Consider the following 19,157-nt stretch of genomic DNA (forward strand, 5'->3'; position numbering starts at 1 on the left):
GAAAGGGGGAGGGGGCAGCAAGGAGCAGGGGAGACGGACAGAACAGCAGCAGCTGCAGGAACAATCCAGCACTCACACAAGTGCCCCATCACTTAGGGTATATGGGATAGAAGCAGGACCCTCCACAGCAGGTAAGGGTGTATATGTTTCCCTGAGAGCTACTCATCTCAAAGGTCCGTGGGGCACAGTCTGCAAGCGCGGGTGCCAGGGGCATCCAAAGGGCAGGGGAAACAGCCAACGTTTCAATTTCCGGGCTTCGGGGGGTAGACTTAGGCTATGGGCCACAGACTCCGTGCTCTGGAGAGGCAGAAGGGGGGGGGAATCGCTGCTCTACCCCTGCCGTGAAGTGTGGAGTCACCGATGCAAACTAATTTCCTGTGAGTAAAATGCCGGTCTGCTGGCCAGCAAGACATTACATCCCTGATGCAACTCCAAACAAGCATTTACAATGCAACGGGCTCGGCATTGTTAAAGTTAGAGCTATTGGCATTGCTCATGACAATGCCGTTTCTTTAAATGTTTTAAAAACAAAAACATAAATAAAAATAATGTCATGAGCAATGCCAATAGCTCTAACTTTACCAATGCCGAGACCATTGCATTGTAAATGCTTGTTTAATTAAGCAAAGCAGTAACAGCAGTTTATTTCTTCAATGCAGAGAATGTGTCCCTTTGCTAAGAAAGTGTGTCTGCCTGGCCCTCAGCTCATTACCGGAATACTTGCCTCAAAGAAGCAGCCTTGAATTGCACCACATCAACAAAAACAAATATTCACTCTTCCCAGTTTCCATAAAGGCATCAGGAAGAGTCAAGAGATTTCTTTTTTCTGCTGATTGATGCGATACGTCGGAAGCAATCCGTATAACGCTGAGCTGTTACACCAGGTGCTTATGGAGCTTCAGTTAGGGTGGGCTACTTTTTTTGGGAGGGGGGTGGGCCGGGTTTTAGACAGCAAGAATTCGACCCGAAAGTATTAGAGCGCTTTACATGAGCGTCAGATGCGTTACAGACGGACACATTTATTTTGTTAGGCACAGGGAGATTAAGTGATTTGCCCAAAATCACAGGATGTTCAGCATCCCTCCCAAGACTCGGATGGGTTCCTCAGCTTCAGTCGATCGCTCTAGCCGTTAGGCCACTTCCTTTTCCATTTACCCATGGCGCTTAACAAGTCTACTTGGGTGAATTAGGCATAGTTGCCAACTGCCCGTTTTTGCTGGGACAGAACCGGCAATTTGGAGACTGTCCGAGGATAGTGAATTACCCAAAACAGACCCGACAATGTAAAATGGTCCAAGATTGGACCATTGAAGACACCTCAGCCAATCCTGGTGCGACGCGCAGAAATCCAAAGTTCCGAATGGCTACGTCTTCCGCGTGGCCATTTATTATCGTAGCGGAAGCCGCTTTAGCAGGCTGGGCTTGGGTAGATCTACGCCTGACGACAGTCCGGTGGTTCGGCGGTGACAGGCGACCTTACCCGGGCGGTCTAGGCTACTACTGTTGCCATCTTCTAGTCTGTCAGAGGAGCGAGCTCCTGCATGTTGCCTTCAAGACAGAGGAAGAGAGCGGCAGGAGGAGGCCTGGCACAGGCTCAATCTGTAAGGCCACAGGGATGGAGAGAGACAGAAAGGGAAGTGTACAGGCTCCTCCTGAGAGGCATAAAGCGTCTGGTGGGAGAGACCCTTAAGTGAGAGTGGCCAGCAGGGTAGAGCGGCCGCCAAGGACGCACCAGGTCAGAAAGCCGGCAGGTAAAGACACCAGATTTAAACCCTCAGAAAGTCCCATCTGCGTGCCCGAGAACACCGGCTCATGGCTGGCAAGGTGCAGGAGGCAGTAACTGGCCGGATGCTGAATGTAGGTCACCAGGAGGATGCAGTGTGTAAGTTAAAATCCTGCAGGCTGGGATGCAGGGATCCCCTCCAACGTATCACCCCACTGTCAGTTTCACACAGGGCAGTCCACACAAAGCGGGTATGTTCCATAACGTGACCTACATCGATGACATCAAAACACGTTATTTGTAGTGCAGTTTGTTTTTTGCAAGCCAAGCCCCTTTGCTGGAGTAAAGCCCAGAGCATAGTCCAATCCAAACACTCTTAAAATATACTGCCTCCTAGTATCTGTGAAATGTGACTCCTATACCTTGTAATCCTCATTGTTTTATTAAACATTGCCTAGACTGATAAACAGACAAGATTCCTTGTCTCTGTGTAATGTGTCTGATGTTAAGTGCTCCAACACCCTGCACTGGTTTGAGCAGCTTTAATACAAATAAAATATCTGCGACAGAAGGACTATGGAGAGATGAGGGGCACTGGTGGCCAGTTGTTGTGAGGGAAGCCGTGGACCATGAGGTCATGGAGTGCTAAAAAAAGATTGTTGCACTGGGCGCCATCTAATGTCTGTCACTGTGCTGTTTCAGAATGATAGTTTTGTCCAGTTGGGAAGGTGTTGTTATTGGTCTTGAGAAGTTGTACGTATGAACTTTAATAGCACATTGCTTATTTCATAAGGCAAGTGACAATCTGTGACAGTATTTTAAGAAGGCAGAGCTAAATTATGCTAATTATGTGGGTTGGGTGGAGATTTGGGGCAGTGGGTGTGGTACATTTTCAAGTAAGTCATTGACGATAGCTGTGCTGCAAAGTAGCCCTTAAAACATTTTTCAAATGTTAGCAACTATGATTTACGGAAGTTGAAGAGAGTGCCCAGAAACGTGCAGAAAAAAAAGGTTTATTGGTGGAAACACACTTAAGCAGAGTGTAACACACGTAAGAAAAGAGTAACGTTATTATCTTTGCTTCAGTAGTAGCAGGATGTCTGGTTTTATTCACACTCTGCTGCTCTGTTTATTAATGGGGCGCGAGGGCAGCCCTTGCGCCTGTTAATAATGAGCCACCACCACTCTCTCCACTGTGAAGAAAGTTTCTTATCTCGCAACAGTTTTAGAAAATATTCAATAACTAGGAGTGTAAAGTTTCTGACCCCTGACCTCTGGAACTTGCAACTCACTTCTTATCCACTCCATTTAATGCCCAACAATCACAGATCACCATTTCAAAACACCACCAACTACCATTTAAAACTGGTCACTTTAAAAATTCATACTGCCCTTCACACCCATCACATTCCAAAAGGATGCAGGGTATGGTGGGACAGAACAAAATCTGGCATCCTTAATAATACGGAGACCCTCTAGCCATAGCCTTAGGGTCTCAGTATTATTTGTCCTTTTTTTCAGTTTTGCAATGCTGTTTTAGGATCCTATTTTTAATGAAATGTAGTTTGCCACTGTGGTGGTTGCATTTAATAGACACATTTTTAAAAGAAAATACTATGATACTGGATTCATAATGCATGTTTTCTCAAGCCAAAGTATTTTAAAATAAGATATTAAATATTTTAAATTGTGTTCTGACAACCTGCAACAAAATACCACCTGCAAGAAAATCTTCTATTGTTTATGAATTCAGACAAAAGAAAACCTTTGCTGGAGAATTACTGGATACTTAAAATATCAACTGGGCCTTTCCTAGGCTTTTTTTAAAGATATGTATAGCATGACTTTGAAAGTAGGTAGTTATGTACAATTTTAAGGACATATTTTAAACTATTGGTACAATACACAATACATGTCTCTCTTTTTCTTATGCATAATAGTTAAGTAATTTGATAGTTGGGTATACTCGATATGGATGTGCAAAGCCCCTGTTCAACCCCCACCATACAATTAAGCAAATCACACCAAAGAAGACTTGTAACTCTGGGAGAATACAGTACATCTTTATCTGGAACCAAGAAGCAAGCCAAACCGCTGCTCAGTACAAACCAAAACTGCTTCTATTACTTAACATGCCGAATGATGGAAACAATTAAGATTATTACATAATATAATATATAGCATACAGTGAAATATTAACCCCTTGATATAGAATTCTACCCTTTAACAATTTTCTTTAGCTTTGGCTTTTCAGACTTAATCCCTTTACCCCCTCCCCAGTTCAAAGCATGCATCACAAAAAAACAGCGTAAATTTTTGCGATTAAAACATTTAACCGCACAAGTTACAAATAATATAAACAAATTGTGTTTTCTAAATTAAAACATAATAATCTTCTTTTAAAAGAAATGCAATAAAACTGCATTTGTTACCCACTCCCCGCCCGCCCCCCTACAATTTGCTACTGTGAAAACATGTATATAAGTTAACAGGAAATCCTCCGGAACGTTCCGGCCCATTTGTTCATCCAGTGCCATTGAGGTGGAGGCTGGCTTTCTCCAATGAATAAATAAAACTTTTTCCCTGCGCAATTCTTGGGGAAGCATAGCCACGAAACTGCATCAGCTGAGATTTACAAAATCTCAAGCCTCATTTTTGACACAACGTCCCCATAAATATGAACCTAGAGTCGGCTCTTGTTAATAAAAATAAACAATTCTCCCCTTTTGTTCTAGTCTGCTCATACGCCTGCGGAGAGCAACAGGACCACGTGGTGGAGGCATTTAAGTAAAGCCTCATTAACACTATCCCAGCAGCAGAAATAATGAAAATTACAAGCACAAGAATTGCAATAAAGAAGCAGCAAAAAGATATTTAACCCTAATCTTCTCCAACCCACCCCCCAAAAAAGGTCTAGAAGTCAAAAGTGATGTTATCTTCTTCTTCCACTCCTTTGACTGGCTTTACTCCAATCCCCACCCACTGAGCAAGTGTAAACGACTACTCCTAAGTTGGAAATGCCTAACATGCCCTCGCCAAATAGAGTATCTGAAAGGGCAGTCAGACCCTGAACAGTTACGTCTTACACAGTTTTTTGGTTCAATCTATGCATATTCTCACCTTCCCGCTAGAAGTTCGCAAATAGTAACACGTGTGCCACTAAATTCCAACATGCTGCAAGTCAGTTCCACAACAGGGACGAATACATCCATCCACAAAGGACACATGGCTATTGTACTAGCAATGGTGCCACCAACCTGTAAGAGCATGGTCACATACAGTGAAACCACACAGTACATTCAGATTCAGAGGGCTGGGCTTTACTGGGTAAAGGTTTTTCATACAACTTTAAGTACCATTTCAACACATCATATGGTGGGTTGGGGGGGGTCGATTTCAATTGAAGGCACGCAGGTTCTCGCTTGCATGGGTGAGCAAGGATGATGACCACACAATTCCCTCCGCTGAAGCACGCGGTTAGGTTTCATTGGTTCTGATGGGGAGCAAAAACTGACCTGAGCATGTTCACGTAGGAGTCAATGGCCAACCTCCAGTTAAGAATAAGAAAACAATGAACAGTGTTTTAAAAAATTTAAATTACGCACCAACACCAGAAGTGAAGCTTGCTTGGTCTGTTTGGCCACGAGTTCAATTGTCCAGGCTTTAATTCTAGATGTATTTGGAAGTATTCAATATATGGCCAATGTTAACAGTTACATGCAGAACAAGTGGGTGCCAAGGACCAGCTCTTCTTCCAAAAGAATAAACAAAGTATTTTTCAATGCCCACTTATTGCCTTGCTTTTGAACCCAAAGGCATTAAAGTGAATCTGAAGATGGTGAGCATGTTATGGGACGCTCTGAGCATATGTGCAACATCCTCAAGAGTCGAATTACCAAAAGGTAAACTTATTTTTTTTACAAAGAATATTTCTGGACCCTACCATTCGATGGTGGAATAACGCGCAGCTGGTGAACCTATGATGAGTTCATGCTGAAAAAACTACAACTGATAACCCAGTAAAAAAGAAAGAATCCAATATAGGATCCCCTCAGCACAAACCACCCTACTCCACATTTGTTATTTTATACACATAACAAGTGTCAAATAGGCGATCCATGTTCATTACATTACAGGGTAAAGATGGCCATTCTTGGACTAGGCAAAGTCTCAGCAGCGCCCATGACAAGCCATTACATAGCCTTCCTCATCATGGATGCTTTCTTTCTCTGACCAGAACCTTTATCAAGGAAAGGATATGGATTAACATTGCATAGACTTAAATAAAGCAAACTACGTGAACTAGTATTAGATTATCTTTATCAGCATCGGATTTAAGGTACTCTTGAGTTCTACCTGGCCTATTTACCTCCTAAATTGAAACTCCAAAAATGAATTACTAACTTGGGCAAATGCTCAAAGGAGAATTAGTACCTCTAGCCTAGTCTCTTTCAACACCATGCCCTATCTTGGTTCACATAAACAGTTGGTATTGCTCACGAAAATTCTGGGACTGTTCTTAGACATAAGACAGTGGCAAGCCTGAGGTCTAGGTGCAAGGACATTGAGTATGCTAAGCATAAGACCCAATCCTAACAAAAGAACCAAAGAAGAAGCCTTTGTTATTTGGCTACAAAGATTCAATTGGTGGAAACACAAATTAGATGCAACAGCCAACCGTATCACTAAATTGAAAGAAGCCGCCAGAAAAGCGTGTTACCCATTCCAAAATTCTGCCCTGAAATTTAGCTGAAACCTATTAAATCAATCCTTACCAGAATAATTGCAGACAATCATTAGGGTAGGCCTTCCCACTCAATACACATTTCTTGAGCAGTAAGGATGGATCAACAATGAATATAGGGGACTAACTATAGCAGCGAGCAGCTTGACCACATCGCGACAAGGCAATCTATCCAAAGACTCAAAGTCAGTAACAGTCTAGCAAATACTGCCAAGGTCGCCTTCTTCAATCTCCTCATTGGAAATCCAGCAGAAAATGTCTCACTTCAAGCATTCGGTTCATTGCTTTTCTTTTGGGACCTCTGAAGCACAGGTGTCCTTGGAGTACACTCACAAACGAAATGAGTGGGCCTCCCTGTGAGCTTCTGCATTTGGATGAAGAAGACATATTCAGAATAAATGAGCGGCCAGTTTAAAGTTATAAGTGCATATTTAGTCACTAGATTAGCACATTTATTTAAGTCCGAGAACTAAGGGTTCTGAAATATTTGCAATTACACTGCAAGCGTATTCGTTCATGATATCTATTGAAATCTGGGTGAAAAGCCATGGATATGTAGCATAGCCTCAAATGTTGCAAGTAAAAAGATACTTCTGTGCATCCCTCGGAGGTAAAAAAATATTCTTAAAAACGTGGCAAAAAATAATATTTGATCAAAACGTTCTGGGAGAGAAAGTAGTTCAGAAACATCCATAGAATCTGGGACAATTTTAAAGGACAGCCTTAGGCTAGGACCTCTCAGCCGATAAGAATGCTGAGGCAGATATGCTCCTCATCAAGCATCTAGAATATCTGAATGATGGCAGTTCAATTAAGCCTTGCCCCATTCTGCACTTTTCAGGGAAGCACCAGTTTACCACTGACTCCAGTGTCACCTACACGGAATCAGAGAAGTTACAGATCTAATGCATATAATTAAAACTGTACTGCATTTGCAAGTCTGAGAAATGAGCATAGTCGTGCCGTTACGAAGCAACTGAGGCATAATTTGTAGGACACACAGTGCCCATGTGTAACAAGAGCATGTATATAAATAAATTAATACATTTTGCTCTCATAAGGAAAACGGACAACCTCACTCCTAAGGAGGCCCTTTCAAAACCAACTGGTGTGCAAGAGTGATACTTGTGATAAAGAAGCGCGATGGGGAGGGGGAGAAACACTGACCCACATCCAGGCATAAAAAAACAGTGTAAAATCAGGACAAGCCGTAAAAGCAGAGTGCTCACAAGCTGCATTATCTATGTCCACAAAAGAGTATTCGTGAACGAATTTGGACCTTGGAAGGCAGCCGATTTAATGGACTGCATAATTTTGCGAACTTAATGCAAGGTTCATCTGACTGAATGCATGCTATCGAGCCACAACACTCAGTGAACAGCATTACGAATAACAAAAAAGTGCTAACGATGGCCCATATGACAGTGGTTTAGGCTAGAAAAGAGTATTACTTATATTTGAGCAACAGACCAACCATGCCTTGATTCGGTAATAGTCTGCTCCTGTCACTGCATGGATGCATTGAAATAATTCACTTGGGCACTGTGGATGCAGCTGGGAATCCACATATTAGAATGCAGTGGTCTTTAAACTCTGGGATGGAATACCCTAGTTAAACTCCAGACAATATGCCAAATGAGTGCAAAGCTTTGTCAAAAATGGGCACTTAGCCTGTCCCTGAAGAATGCAGACAAACATGCTGATAAACTGTTCTGTGGTAGACTTAGACATTTGTCATACTTAACGTTGTTGGGAATAAGTTTTAAAAAAAGACTCCCAAATTACCAAAACACCTCACCCCTCAATGATGGGAAAGATCGCACATCGCATATTTTTTTGATGAGCGGTCTGCCAACTGCATGTTACGTAAGTGTCATTTAAAAGGGTTACCCAAAGACAACTGCAATGTTCGAAATGTTATGTTCCTAGATTCCACCTAGCCCACGCAACATCAACCAGCACTAGGATTTTTAACAGCACATTCCATTTTATAACTTGTAGTTTTGTGTTTTACAATGTAAGCGTGGGCATAAACATCTTGGCTACCAGCCAGGGCAGGTTGAAGGTGTTATAAGTGACATGTGGTAAATGGCAAGGTGGGTAGGACAACGTGAAGAAAACATAGGCAAGATGCAACCTCAACTACTACTATCCCTCATACATTCTGGCTACTCTTGTTACAACATATTTGTAATTTCACATACGGAACTTACTGCAAGCAAAAAAGTGAAACAGTATATTGCTTCTGGGTTTTAAAATTCCCAGCTACTGAGCATTCCCATATAAAATGTTAGGCTTGCTTACTATGTTTTGCACTGAAGACATTTATTGTGTTAAGCCAAAAAGAATACTGCAAATCAGTTTTGTGTATCTGTTAGAAGATCTGCCCTCACGTCCTCCCTGAAATTCTTCAACTTGCTTGTTGTTTTGGAGGCGCCTGCAATGACATTATTTAAGAGAAGGGGTGTGGCATTAAATTGTTTGAAGACCACTGCATTAGAAAAAAAATCCAGAGAACAGCTGAAATAAAATCAAGCTATGTGTGGTGTGGTAGAAGAAGGGGTATGAGGGAATTCTACCCAAGGAGGAAAATACAAATAAATGAAAATTTGCAACTAATGTATCAAGTCATTCAACCAGACGCAAGCCCAACATTTCTGAACTTTGGTTTACGTAAGAGGTTTAAAAGAAACCCTGCTTAAAATACATAAGAAAAGGATGGTTCTTTCTTAATATAAAGACCTCAGAGCCCAACCTTCTTCGGGAACTGTGCATCACCACTAAAGATCCCCCATCATGAAAGGCTTAATTTCTCTTCTGCTGGACCCACTGCAATCTAAAAAAAATAAATAGGGGGCAGCACAGACCAAGATTGTGTATCACATCTAGACTCAGCTCTGTCTCTGTAGAGTAAATGTCTGAACAACGTCACAAAACTTTTCTTTGTGCACATACATAAATAAATAAATAAATAAAAACAATTTGTCTACTCTGAGTACATGTTTGTGGAATGTTTTTTTTTTTTAAGTTTAAAAATATGCACACGTTGCATCTCTGTTTCAAACACAAAGTGTGAAAATGGACAAATATAAGCCAGGAAGGAAGTAGGGGAATATTTAACAGCATTATCTGCCCTGTCAAACAAAACCTACTCCGAGGTACCCTTGTGTTGTCTACATGTGTTTAGAGACCCTTCACTGGTACGGTCCCAGACGTAACTCCACTCTACAATTCTGGGGGCAAGCTGCATATGTATCATTGATTAAATTTTCTTTTTTTATCACTTCTGCTTCTGTGTCACTTTGGAACATAATCATCGAAAGTCCAAGACAACCAGTATTTTGGAACACGTCATGAGCTGGAAAATGACATATTTCCCTTCACATTAGGACACTTAAGTGTCATAGGAAAATATTTGTCTAGAAGTGTGATGGGATGCAAATTATGAAAAAGGCAAGTACAGACAGAAAAAAACAACTATTTAAGCTGTTAGCATCAACAACATAACCGAAGCCTACAAGTTAAAAAGAATCAATGATGAGAATGGCAGCGCCTCAGCAATACCCCTACTGGGTAAACTTGGACAACTGTGGAATGCAGCAGAAGATACAGCTCAACTAAAATGTCTTAGGACTTGAAACTAAAAAGGACAAAGGACATTTCAAGGGCAAAATGGATTAACACCTTCTTACATTCCCCACAAGGTACACATGGGGGACCACAGGTGAGAATAGCAATGCATTCTTCCAAAGAGGAAGATGAAAGGTACCTTCCCAACAGCAGTTTCCAGCAAAAACCCAGGTCACTAGCATGAGAAAAAAAAGTGGAAAAGGAAACAATAGAAGAAACAGAAAGTGATGACACGTTTAATGAAGAAAAATGTTGAAAAGTCCTGGAAATGATTAGGGATAGAAATAGAGACAGCAGTCGGGGTCATGAATAAGGTCCTAGAAAGTTTTAGGTTAGGGAAAGGGATTAGGGGAAGGTTTTAGGGAACATGCACACAAAAGTCATGAGAAAGGGCTGGAGTCAAAGAAAGCCCATAAAGTAAGGTGAGAGTAAATAATTTTGTAAATTAGGAATGGGTAAAGGGTCTCACTTTTGGATTACATTTAGCATTTGCGATAAAGCAATGTAGCATCAGTTTGTGTTTCACTTTTGTTTCTCACATTTCTCACTTTTTGCATTATCCAATAAAACTAGATGTTTTTCACATTTAATCATTCTCACGTTTTTTCTCATTAAAAGCATTCATGTCTCACCTTTTCAAGCTACATCTGAGGCTTCAACCATGTCTTTCTACTTTCTCTCACCATCATCACATACTTTCACCTCTTTTTTTCACCAAAGTTCAACCCAAGATAAAAGCAACTTACAAGAATAGTTCCCTGGGACGTTGAAGTGTTATAATTTGTGATCACAAGGAATCAAAGCTAAATGGGTCACTTGCAGTTGCATTGCCCACTACCTACTTGTAATTACCACTTGAGTTCTGTATTTAACTCAAACTAATTATTGATACAGTAGCCGCTAGGGCCACACAAGAGTGTATCCGTTCCTTCAAAGTAATCCTACTAAGACATTGGGTTTATACAACCTGGGTCTGTCTCAATAAGATCTTACAAAGCCGAGCAGTACCTGTTAATGCTACATACGCTCACTTAAGTCTTGCAGTGTTCAAGAACAGCTCTGCTACAAACCTCTTCCTTATTTCCTCTTCACGGATCTTGTCAAGTCCATCCAATATGAAACACTATCACATACTTCTATACATAGTGTGTGTGAGCACTCTGGAAGTCCTTAAGTTAAGAAGCACTATCACCCAATCAGTCCGGTTTCATTATCTTCCACTCTATTTGTAAAATATTTAGCAACCAGCCTTCTTACAGACTTGCAAGACTACTCAAGATTAGTACATGTTCCCATCCTTACAACCGGTTCCAGCACCTTATAGACTTCTACATAGCAATAACTTACCCATGTCTTTTTTAGCTCTCTCACGAAATGACAATCCTGCATCAACTTTTCCATCTACATGACATGGAAAATGCTAAGTGTACAATACATTCTCAATAACATAGCTATTTCCTACTCTAACACACTCTACCACTGATTTTAAGCAAGGTCTGATGGTTGCATCATCATTTCCAACAAGTACAAAAATGAATTCTCAACCTACTTTCATCTCTCACTTATCAACCTCCCCCTGTGGTCTAGAATCTATTGGTCCACAAACATCAAAACCCCAATCCCAGGTGGTCAAGCCTCTCCTCCTTCAGCAGTATCAACTTTCACTTTCTCCACCCAATCCAATCTCTCATTCTCATCAATGCTTTCAGGGACTTACTTTCACATAGTTTTTTTTTCTCGTATCCCTCTCACAATTCTGATCATTCTTCCTAACCATATCAACACTTCTGTCTTCAGTATGAAGAGAGTCTCTTATTTCAATAACTAAGAGCGCAAGGTTTCTGGCTCCAGACCTCAATTACTTGCTATTAATTTCTAACCCGCTCCTTGAAATGCCCCAGTCTCAGGTCCTCTTTTCGAACCACCACCAGCTACCCCTTAAAACTGCCCGCTTTAAAAATTCACTCCACAATTGTCACATTCCACAAGGATGGATTTCTGGTTAATGATATTGGCCCTCATTAATGTTCTTCTCACTTTCATATTTCTTTTCCTCACCCTAGGTTCTCTCATCCACAATTCCATATACCACACATTCTTTATGCTTGCTCCTGCCCTCTGAAGCTCGCTTTTATATGCCAACAGTTATCATATTGCTGAGTTTCAGGCTCTCCATTTTTGTATTAGCTCTTTGGTGCTGAAAACTTTAACACAATTCCCAAACAATGTGAATGCCCACATTAAAGGAAGACGTCGACTTTAACATAATGAAAGTGTCCAAAAAAGCCCACCAATTGGAAGTGGACATGCTTTTCCATTGGACAACCAGATGAGTCTTTCGGCAGTAGATAAAATGACATGTGCTCTCCAGCAGATAACTAGACTAGAGAAAGTGCTCCAGGATGCTGCATGTAGGTGGAGCTAGTGAGTACTTATGATATCAAAGGAGATTTCTTGATGAAGTCTGATTTCTAGGAGCAGAGCTGAACTACAACGTCGCAAGAGCTTCCTGAAGAGACAGATTCAAAGATGAACAAAACCTCTACATGTTTCACTCGCTATAATACTTGCGTAGTTAATAATGCTTAATTTTAGGATTCCAGGCAAGTTTTCAGGAAAGCGGTAATGAAGATTTGCTTAGTGCTTGCTGAAATAGCTGAAACAAATACTTTAGGCCGCTCATAGTGATTTTGTTTTAAGCAGATGCCCCAAAATGTAGCCCATAACTAATCATATAAGGCTTCTCTGGAATCTCTCAAAGCATAACGTTTATCGAAAGCCCTGGTAATGAAGTGAAGAGAAACTTATTGAACTGAGTGTGAAAAGATGGCACTGGCAGCCTTAAGCACAAAAGTATTCAACACCTGGGAATTGGTCAATAGTACTAGTTAAGTCTCTCAACCTTTTAATGCACCTTCTATCTGCGTATTGAGGTCTTAAATTAGACAAAAGCCAATACCTACTGCAGTTGACTAGTGCCATACACAAAATGGTAAAGCTTCCAGGATCTTCCTGGGTGAAGCCTCTTGCTGTTGAATTATTTCACATTTCTAGACTTGAACACCATATCCACTCTGCCTTTTCAGCTTGTTTGGTTCTCCGTTTGCTCTCCATATTAATCATAACCTCACTTTGAACAACCATCCTGCGGCTTCATTCCTTACTGTCATCACACACATTTCTCTTCACACCGTTACGGCTAACATACCAGTTCACCATCTCTGGCTTTCTAATCCTGACTCCTGCCCTTTAGACATCAACCCAGACTTTTCGAAGATGCTCTTCACACACACTGGTATAAAGCTTCCTACCCAATACTCTAGTGCCTGGCTCCTGCCTTTTGAGCCTCCATCTCCAATTTCCTAGCTCCTCTTCCTGTTTAAACGTACAGAAATCCTTTCTCACTTTTAACACAAAGCATTAACTTAATTTTGGTTTGTTCCTCTGGAAAGGATACCCACTTTAAAGAACGTTAGTGCATTTCATTGTAAAAAACAAAACGTCTCGAATCTATTGCTTGTTCTATCACAGTCTAAACTTACTCATACCTCCAATAACTTTGTCTGCCAACAATGCCACCTCTGTTCCTACAGCATGACAGGAAGTGGATCTCAAGATCACTTCTTTTGACTAACGTAACTTTGATTCCAGTATCTGTCCTTGTGGAAGGTAAACATTTCTCGTTTAACTCCTTGTTGTATCACCTGGAGTTTCTGCATTTTCTTCTCCTTAAAGCATGACCTAATTTCAGGTCCCACTTGCTCTGCCTTTTTCTTTCCTTGACCTGGACATATGCTTTCTTCACGTCATTATTTTATAGCTATCTCCTTTAGAACCTAATCCCATTATTCCACAGTTTCCAGGAAGTTTCATGTTACTTTGACCCATGAACAGTTTCACACAATGCAGGGCTGTTCTCAACTTTTAAATCTCACTCATACCTCCATTCTCTTGAGTCCTTGCTCATCTCTTAATTTGCCTTCATCTCCTAAAATGCCTTTTCACCCACAGTTCCAGATCTCAAAGTTGAGTTTCTCGATTATCACTGAACACTAAAAGGTCACTTTACACCTGCAATTGCTCACCACCCAAATTTCCCATTTGATAATCTTTACGTCACTAGCCTCCGCTACTTTCACCTTGGTTTTCACATACTCGAGTTTATGATTAAAGTACCGTCATCTTTAATCGCTCACCACACAAACTGCCCATCTGACAATCCCAACACCAGCCACTGATACATTCTCGTTTGATTTCACAAACTTTAGCTCAAACGTACTGAGACCGGTTATTATCATTCACTAAGGTTTCCAAAACGGTTTTAAAAATAAACTTCTGTGTCCCTTATAATTGGAATTAACTGGATGGGTAAATACATTGGCCTGTCAGCCTGCTACTAGCGTCAAGGAGACGTTTATAGGTTTTTGCTGGAAATTACTGAAATCCCACTTGTGATCACCAGCCATGCTTTTGCTCCTACCACATGATTTTCGGTTAGGTTTTAGAACTTAGATCTCCAAAAGTTGAAAATATCATCCAAATATTTAACTTCTTGACACTAGGAATGGAATGCATGAAGATGCTACAAAAAGACTTTCAAGCAAGCCATTATGAGGCTCAATGGAAAAACATGGATCTGGTAAAAAAGTTAAAACTAAGGTACATTTCCACACTCACCTCAACTTCAGCCGAAGATACTGCTCGAGACAAACAATACTTTTAAATATGGAGAAATGAGCTGAGTGCCATTAGTAATGTACATCTTCCTTAAATTAGATGGAGTTCGAGGCACAACTTTCTCACCAATAACTGCAATATCAAACCCGAACTGCAAGAGGGCCATGGAAGCTTCAGAAACTTGGAATTGCTAGGGTCACACTCAGCATGCACACTCAATCTGGTACAAAACTGAGTACTTTGTTTAGAGGGAAATTGTGGTGAAACCAAGGACGAAGTTCCTTGACAATGGAAACCGTCACTTCCCAAAAAGGAGAATAAAATTGCTCCGCTCGGGTTAGCAGACCAGGGTTGGCTTTGGTAAAACAGATGCAAGGGCTGGGCTTCAACCCTGGCAACACTCCTCCATGACCATCCAGTCCCACTCCAAAACCCAATCGAAAAAGAACACCTGAGGTTTAACGAGCAAATACTCCGTACATAGCAAAGCAGACATTTCTGCCCTTCCATAGGTTTGAAGGAAACTCCTACTCTGAGGTGCACTGGTCTGTGACTAAGAATATAAGTAAACATAGAACTACCTCTAGCAGTGAAAGCATGTCCCATCTGTGATGTAAAACAAAACAAAAAAGTCTTCTTTCAAACTCTCCGACTTACTAAGAACTGGTGGAACGGAACAAAATTCAAAGGCCCCTGTTTAGGCCCATGACCTTCCTACGAGATGTTTAACCAGAAGCTGACTAGCACAGTAATTAGGTCAGTTTCTATTGCCGAAGAAGTTAGAAGACCCGCCCCCATACATTAGTATGCAGGTGCACTTACCCCACCCTCGGACATAATCAATATCATAAGTGTCTGCACAATCCAGCTAGGCACCAAGACACTGAAATCAAAAGTCTCCCAATGCTGGTATGTAGGTGAGCCTATGCCACCAAGACGTCCAAACAATAATAAATAAATGAAGACGTGTGTTCATTTGCACTTGTTAGCTTCTCGATTTTGTCTTTCAACTCCGATGTGTGTTTATTAGGAGTGAGCATGTTTCCTGCACTGCTTTTCAGAGCGATGATGAAGCAGCAAAGACCAGAGAAAAATCTGAGAGATTACAGAGCTACTGCCATCACTCTGTATTGTCAGGGAGTAGCGCTTGTCTGAAATATAGCAAAGATCTTGCCAGTTCTTTCTCTCATTTTTCACCTCGACTTGTCAATGCCCGAGGCATTCTACCTTGGCCATAACGGAAGCGAAAATCCACACACCAGAGCACAGCTAAAGTGAAAATACTGAGAGGAGGACAGAGCACACAACATGTGAAGTGAAATGCTCTTTGGCCTCCATCATACGGTTTTCTAGATGTGGCAGTGTTGCGGAGAAGATGAGGAGATGGCATCTGGCTCTTTCCAATGCTACTTTCTTCACTAGCCTGATCCTCCCCTCCATTGCTCCAAGCTGCTGGTCCTGGCAGGCTACCTGGTGAAGAATGGCAGATGCTGCTGGCTGAGGATGCCACTGGTGCGTGGGGATTCAGTCTTTGCCATAACATCCTTAAACCAGGAGGCAACGTCCACTTCCAGTGTTTCATAATGCTTAATGAAGGTGTGTTCCTGCAGAGGAAAACAAAGGAGTTTGGTCTGTGCTTCTCTCAACGAGTATGATGGGTTAGCAACATCACAACATTAACAAAGAAACAGAAGTTTGGATAGCAGGCTTTTAAAAGTAACGAGTGTGGCCGGGTCAAAGATGGTTATATCTCCCGAGGGAACAGCAATATTTCTCCCCACCAAACCAACCAGGAAGTAGTAGTTATCTTTGTATAATTTATTGTATTCAACTACAGAGCAAAATTTAGACGATCACGAGAAGGAGGGAGGAGGCTTCATAGTCCTCTCATCTGCTCTCAAACAACCTCCATTGTGCCATGTCAATGGCTAAATCGGATGTGAAAGGGGCTCCTATAACAAACCAACACAACTGACTCTCTCTGGCCAAAAGGGATTACAAATGTCACCCATTGCAACAAGTTATTTGAGCAAGTATGAGAACACCCTCAGCAATGTCAGACAGTGATCAGGAAGCGCAATAATATTGGACCCCGCAACAAGCTCAGTTTCCAACTTTAAGATGTGCTCTCTGCCCAAAAGCCACCTGTGTCCAGAGTCCAGTCACCTCTTTCTGCATACTTACAAGTAGTTTGTTGTACTTTGGTCGCTTCCTGTGATCTTTAGTAAGGCTACAAGTAAAAGAAAAAAGATCCATAAACCCACAGGAAAGTGCTTTCCAAGGTAAATGTTAAGAATAAAATTGCTTACCTGTAACAAATGTTCCCACATATCAACCTTTCACTAAGGCAATGTGCTTTACAATCATGCCCCTTGGGCATAATGACCTCCTAAAGTCAAGGAAATGGTAGGCAAGCAAGCCAGAAATGGATCAGAAAGAATTACGATTGGGGAAAAGCCTCCTATAGCCCTTTTGCTTCCTTTGATGGTTGTAGACCAGAGGAGGACCAGAGTAGCCCCCGAAAGGATTCTTGGGCATGTGGTACCCATAAGGCAACAAATGGTTAATCAACATCTCTTATTTCAGAACAAAGCGCATTTTTTGCAAATGGAAACAAGAATCCGAGAAATTATCCAGATTTTTATACTAATCTGCACTCTGACCGAATTCCTGTTAGAGAGAGGGGGCTTATCAGCAGAGAGAAAAGTAGGAGGGAAAACAGACTTATTTTCCAAAGTCATCAAGAAGAAAAATATATTGAAATTAACGTAAAGGTAGAATATGTCAAGTTGTGTAAAAATGAAAAACTGTTTCAGGGATCCTACTCAGAGCTGGGAAAATGAACTGAGGACAGACAACCACTGTGCTGGACTCTTTGAAAACTGTATTAAAGTGAGAATACAGTTGTTTTTCCTATTAGAGGCTGGGATCAGCTTGCTTTTGTTTTTCCATTCTAAAAAAAGAAAGAAAAAAAATGCCACTTTTTGCACCCTAAAGTATGTTTTTCATTTCCCAAGGATTTGTGATATTACATACAAGCACACATGCATAATGATGAAAACATACATCTATAAGTGGGCGAACAACTAGTGCTAGAGAAAAGATAGCTAATGTATCTTGAGAATTAGCTAGCAAAATCTTCCTACCAAGAATGGGGAAGTATGCGCAGAAACAGTGAGTTCCCATGAACTTTCACATGACTGGATCACAGCAACAAGTAGTGAGAATAGGTTATGTACCCAGTACTCTGCTTATGAAGTATGTTTATCACATATATTACCCACACCACGTAAATTAGAGCAAACTTTTTTTTTTAAACATTGTTTTTTTCAAAAAATTAAAAAAATAAACAATCTGTTCCCAATCTAGGAAAAGCAGCATAATAAAAACTCTATATTGGTTACATAACGATCTTTGCACTTAACAGCTCCTTGCAGAAATCCTGTCAACATTCCCCTTTCCTCATACCTTCTAAATGCTATGCAGGATCTTTCCTCCCATCCTCAATAGCCAGCTCTACAACCTGGAGCAGTATCCTGAATCCCAACACACACAATTACCTTAACAATAATATTTACTCTGATTACCCCTCAGGACAAGGGACTGCTGGGAATAAACATGGCTCCTGGATGACTCTGGGGAGCATGCATTTCTGGCCAGAGTGCCCCAAAATGAAACCTTGGTGATTTTTGGCCTCAGGACATGCAACAATTATGCATGTAACCTGGAATTGGCCTCTATGTTCTGGCGGGGCACACCATGTACACCCCAACAGGAAGCTATGAGGCCTATCCCCAGAGGTGTAACACAAAATTATGCCCCCCTACAGCCTTGCAGAATGTGATGGGGGATCCGGTGTCTCCCATATCTCACAGATTTTTAGGGGTCGAAGGCTGAATGGGGCCTCCATTGAAGGATTGGGGGCCCCCAGGAGTGTTGGGGGAGGGCACCCTGTGAAGCCCATGTCCATTCAACCTTCCTGCTCACAATAAGACAAAGTCAGTGGCTTGACCAATGTGGGAGGAATCTATAAAAGCCAGGACTACCTGAAATTAGACAAGAGCTAAATCTGTTTTATATGCAATATGATGGTAAACTTGGTAGAAGTATTGCACAGAAATGCTGTCATTTTGCCAGGAAAGACTTACTGGCTCCAGAGTTGTGGTCGACTGCCAACTCCCTTTTAACAGGTTAGGGAGCAGAAAGAAATTCGTTATTTACCTGTGACTTCAGCTATCCCACGTTGTAACCGTTCATATATTCTTATGCTAGATTTATTCCCAGTGGTCAGCCTGGGAATCCCTGGCAACTTTAAATAGAAATGAACTGTGTTACAACGGCCATATGTCTCAACAACGTTGTTTAGTAGCACACTGACTTCAT

At 41.4% G+C, this 19,157-nt stretch overlaps 1 protein-coding gene across 2 annotated transcripts in view; it reads right to left on the reverse strand.

The window, feature by feature from the left end:
• Nucleotides 1-13,865: 13,865 nt before the first annotated feature.
• The window catches only part of MAP2K7 (mitogen-activated protein kinase kinase 7), a 178,911-nt gene continuing 173,619 nt past the window's right edge, over nucleotides 13,866-19,157 (reverse strand). For both annotated transcript variants that reach the window (XM_085654285.1, XM_085654284.1), the window contains 2 exons: nucleotides 16,959-17,004; nucleotides 13,866-16,378 (listed from right to left, as the gene is read on the reverse strand). In XM_085654285.1, the coding sequence (XP_085510411.1) occupies nucleotides 16,241-16,378; nucleotides 16,959-17,004 (184 nt within the window). In that variant the 3' untranslated portion in view covers nucleotides 13,866-16,240. The remainder of the gene's footprint in view (nucleotides 16,379-16,958; nucleotides 17,005-19,157) is intronic.

The sequence above is a fragment of the Triturus cristatus genome, chromosome 4_1 (genome assembly GCF_964204655.1).
Source record: "Triturus cristatus chromosome 4_1, aTriCri1.1, whole genome shotgun sequence".
Classification (NCBI taxonomy): Eukaryota; Metazoa; Chordata; class Amphibia; order Caudata; family Salamandridae; genus Triturus; species Triturus cristatus.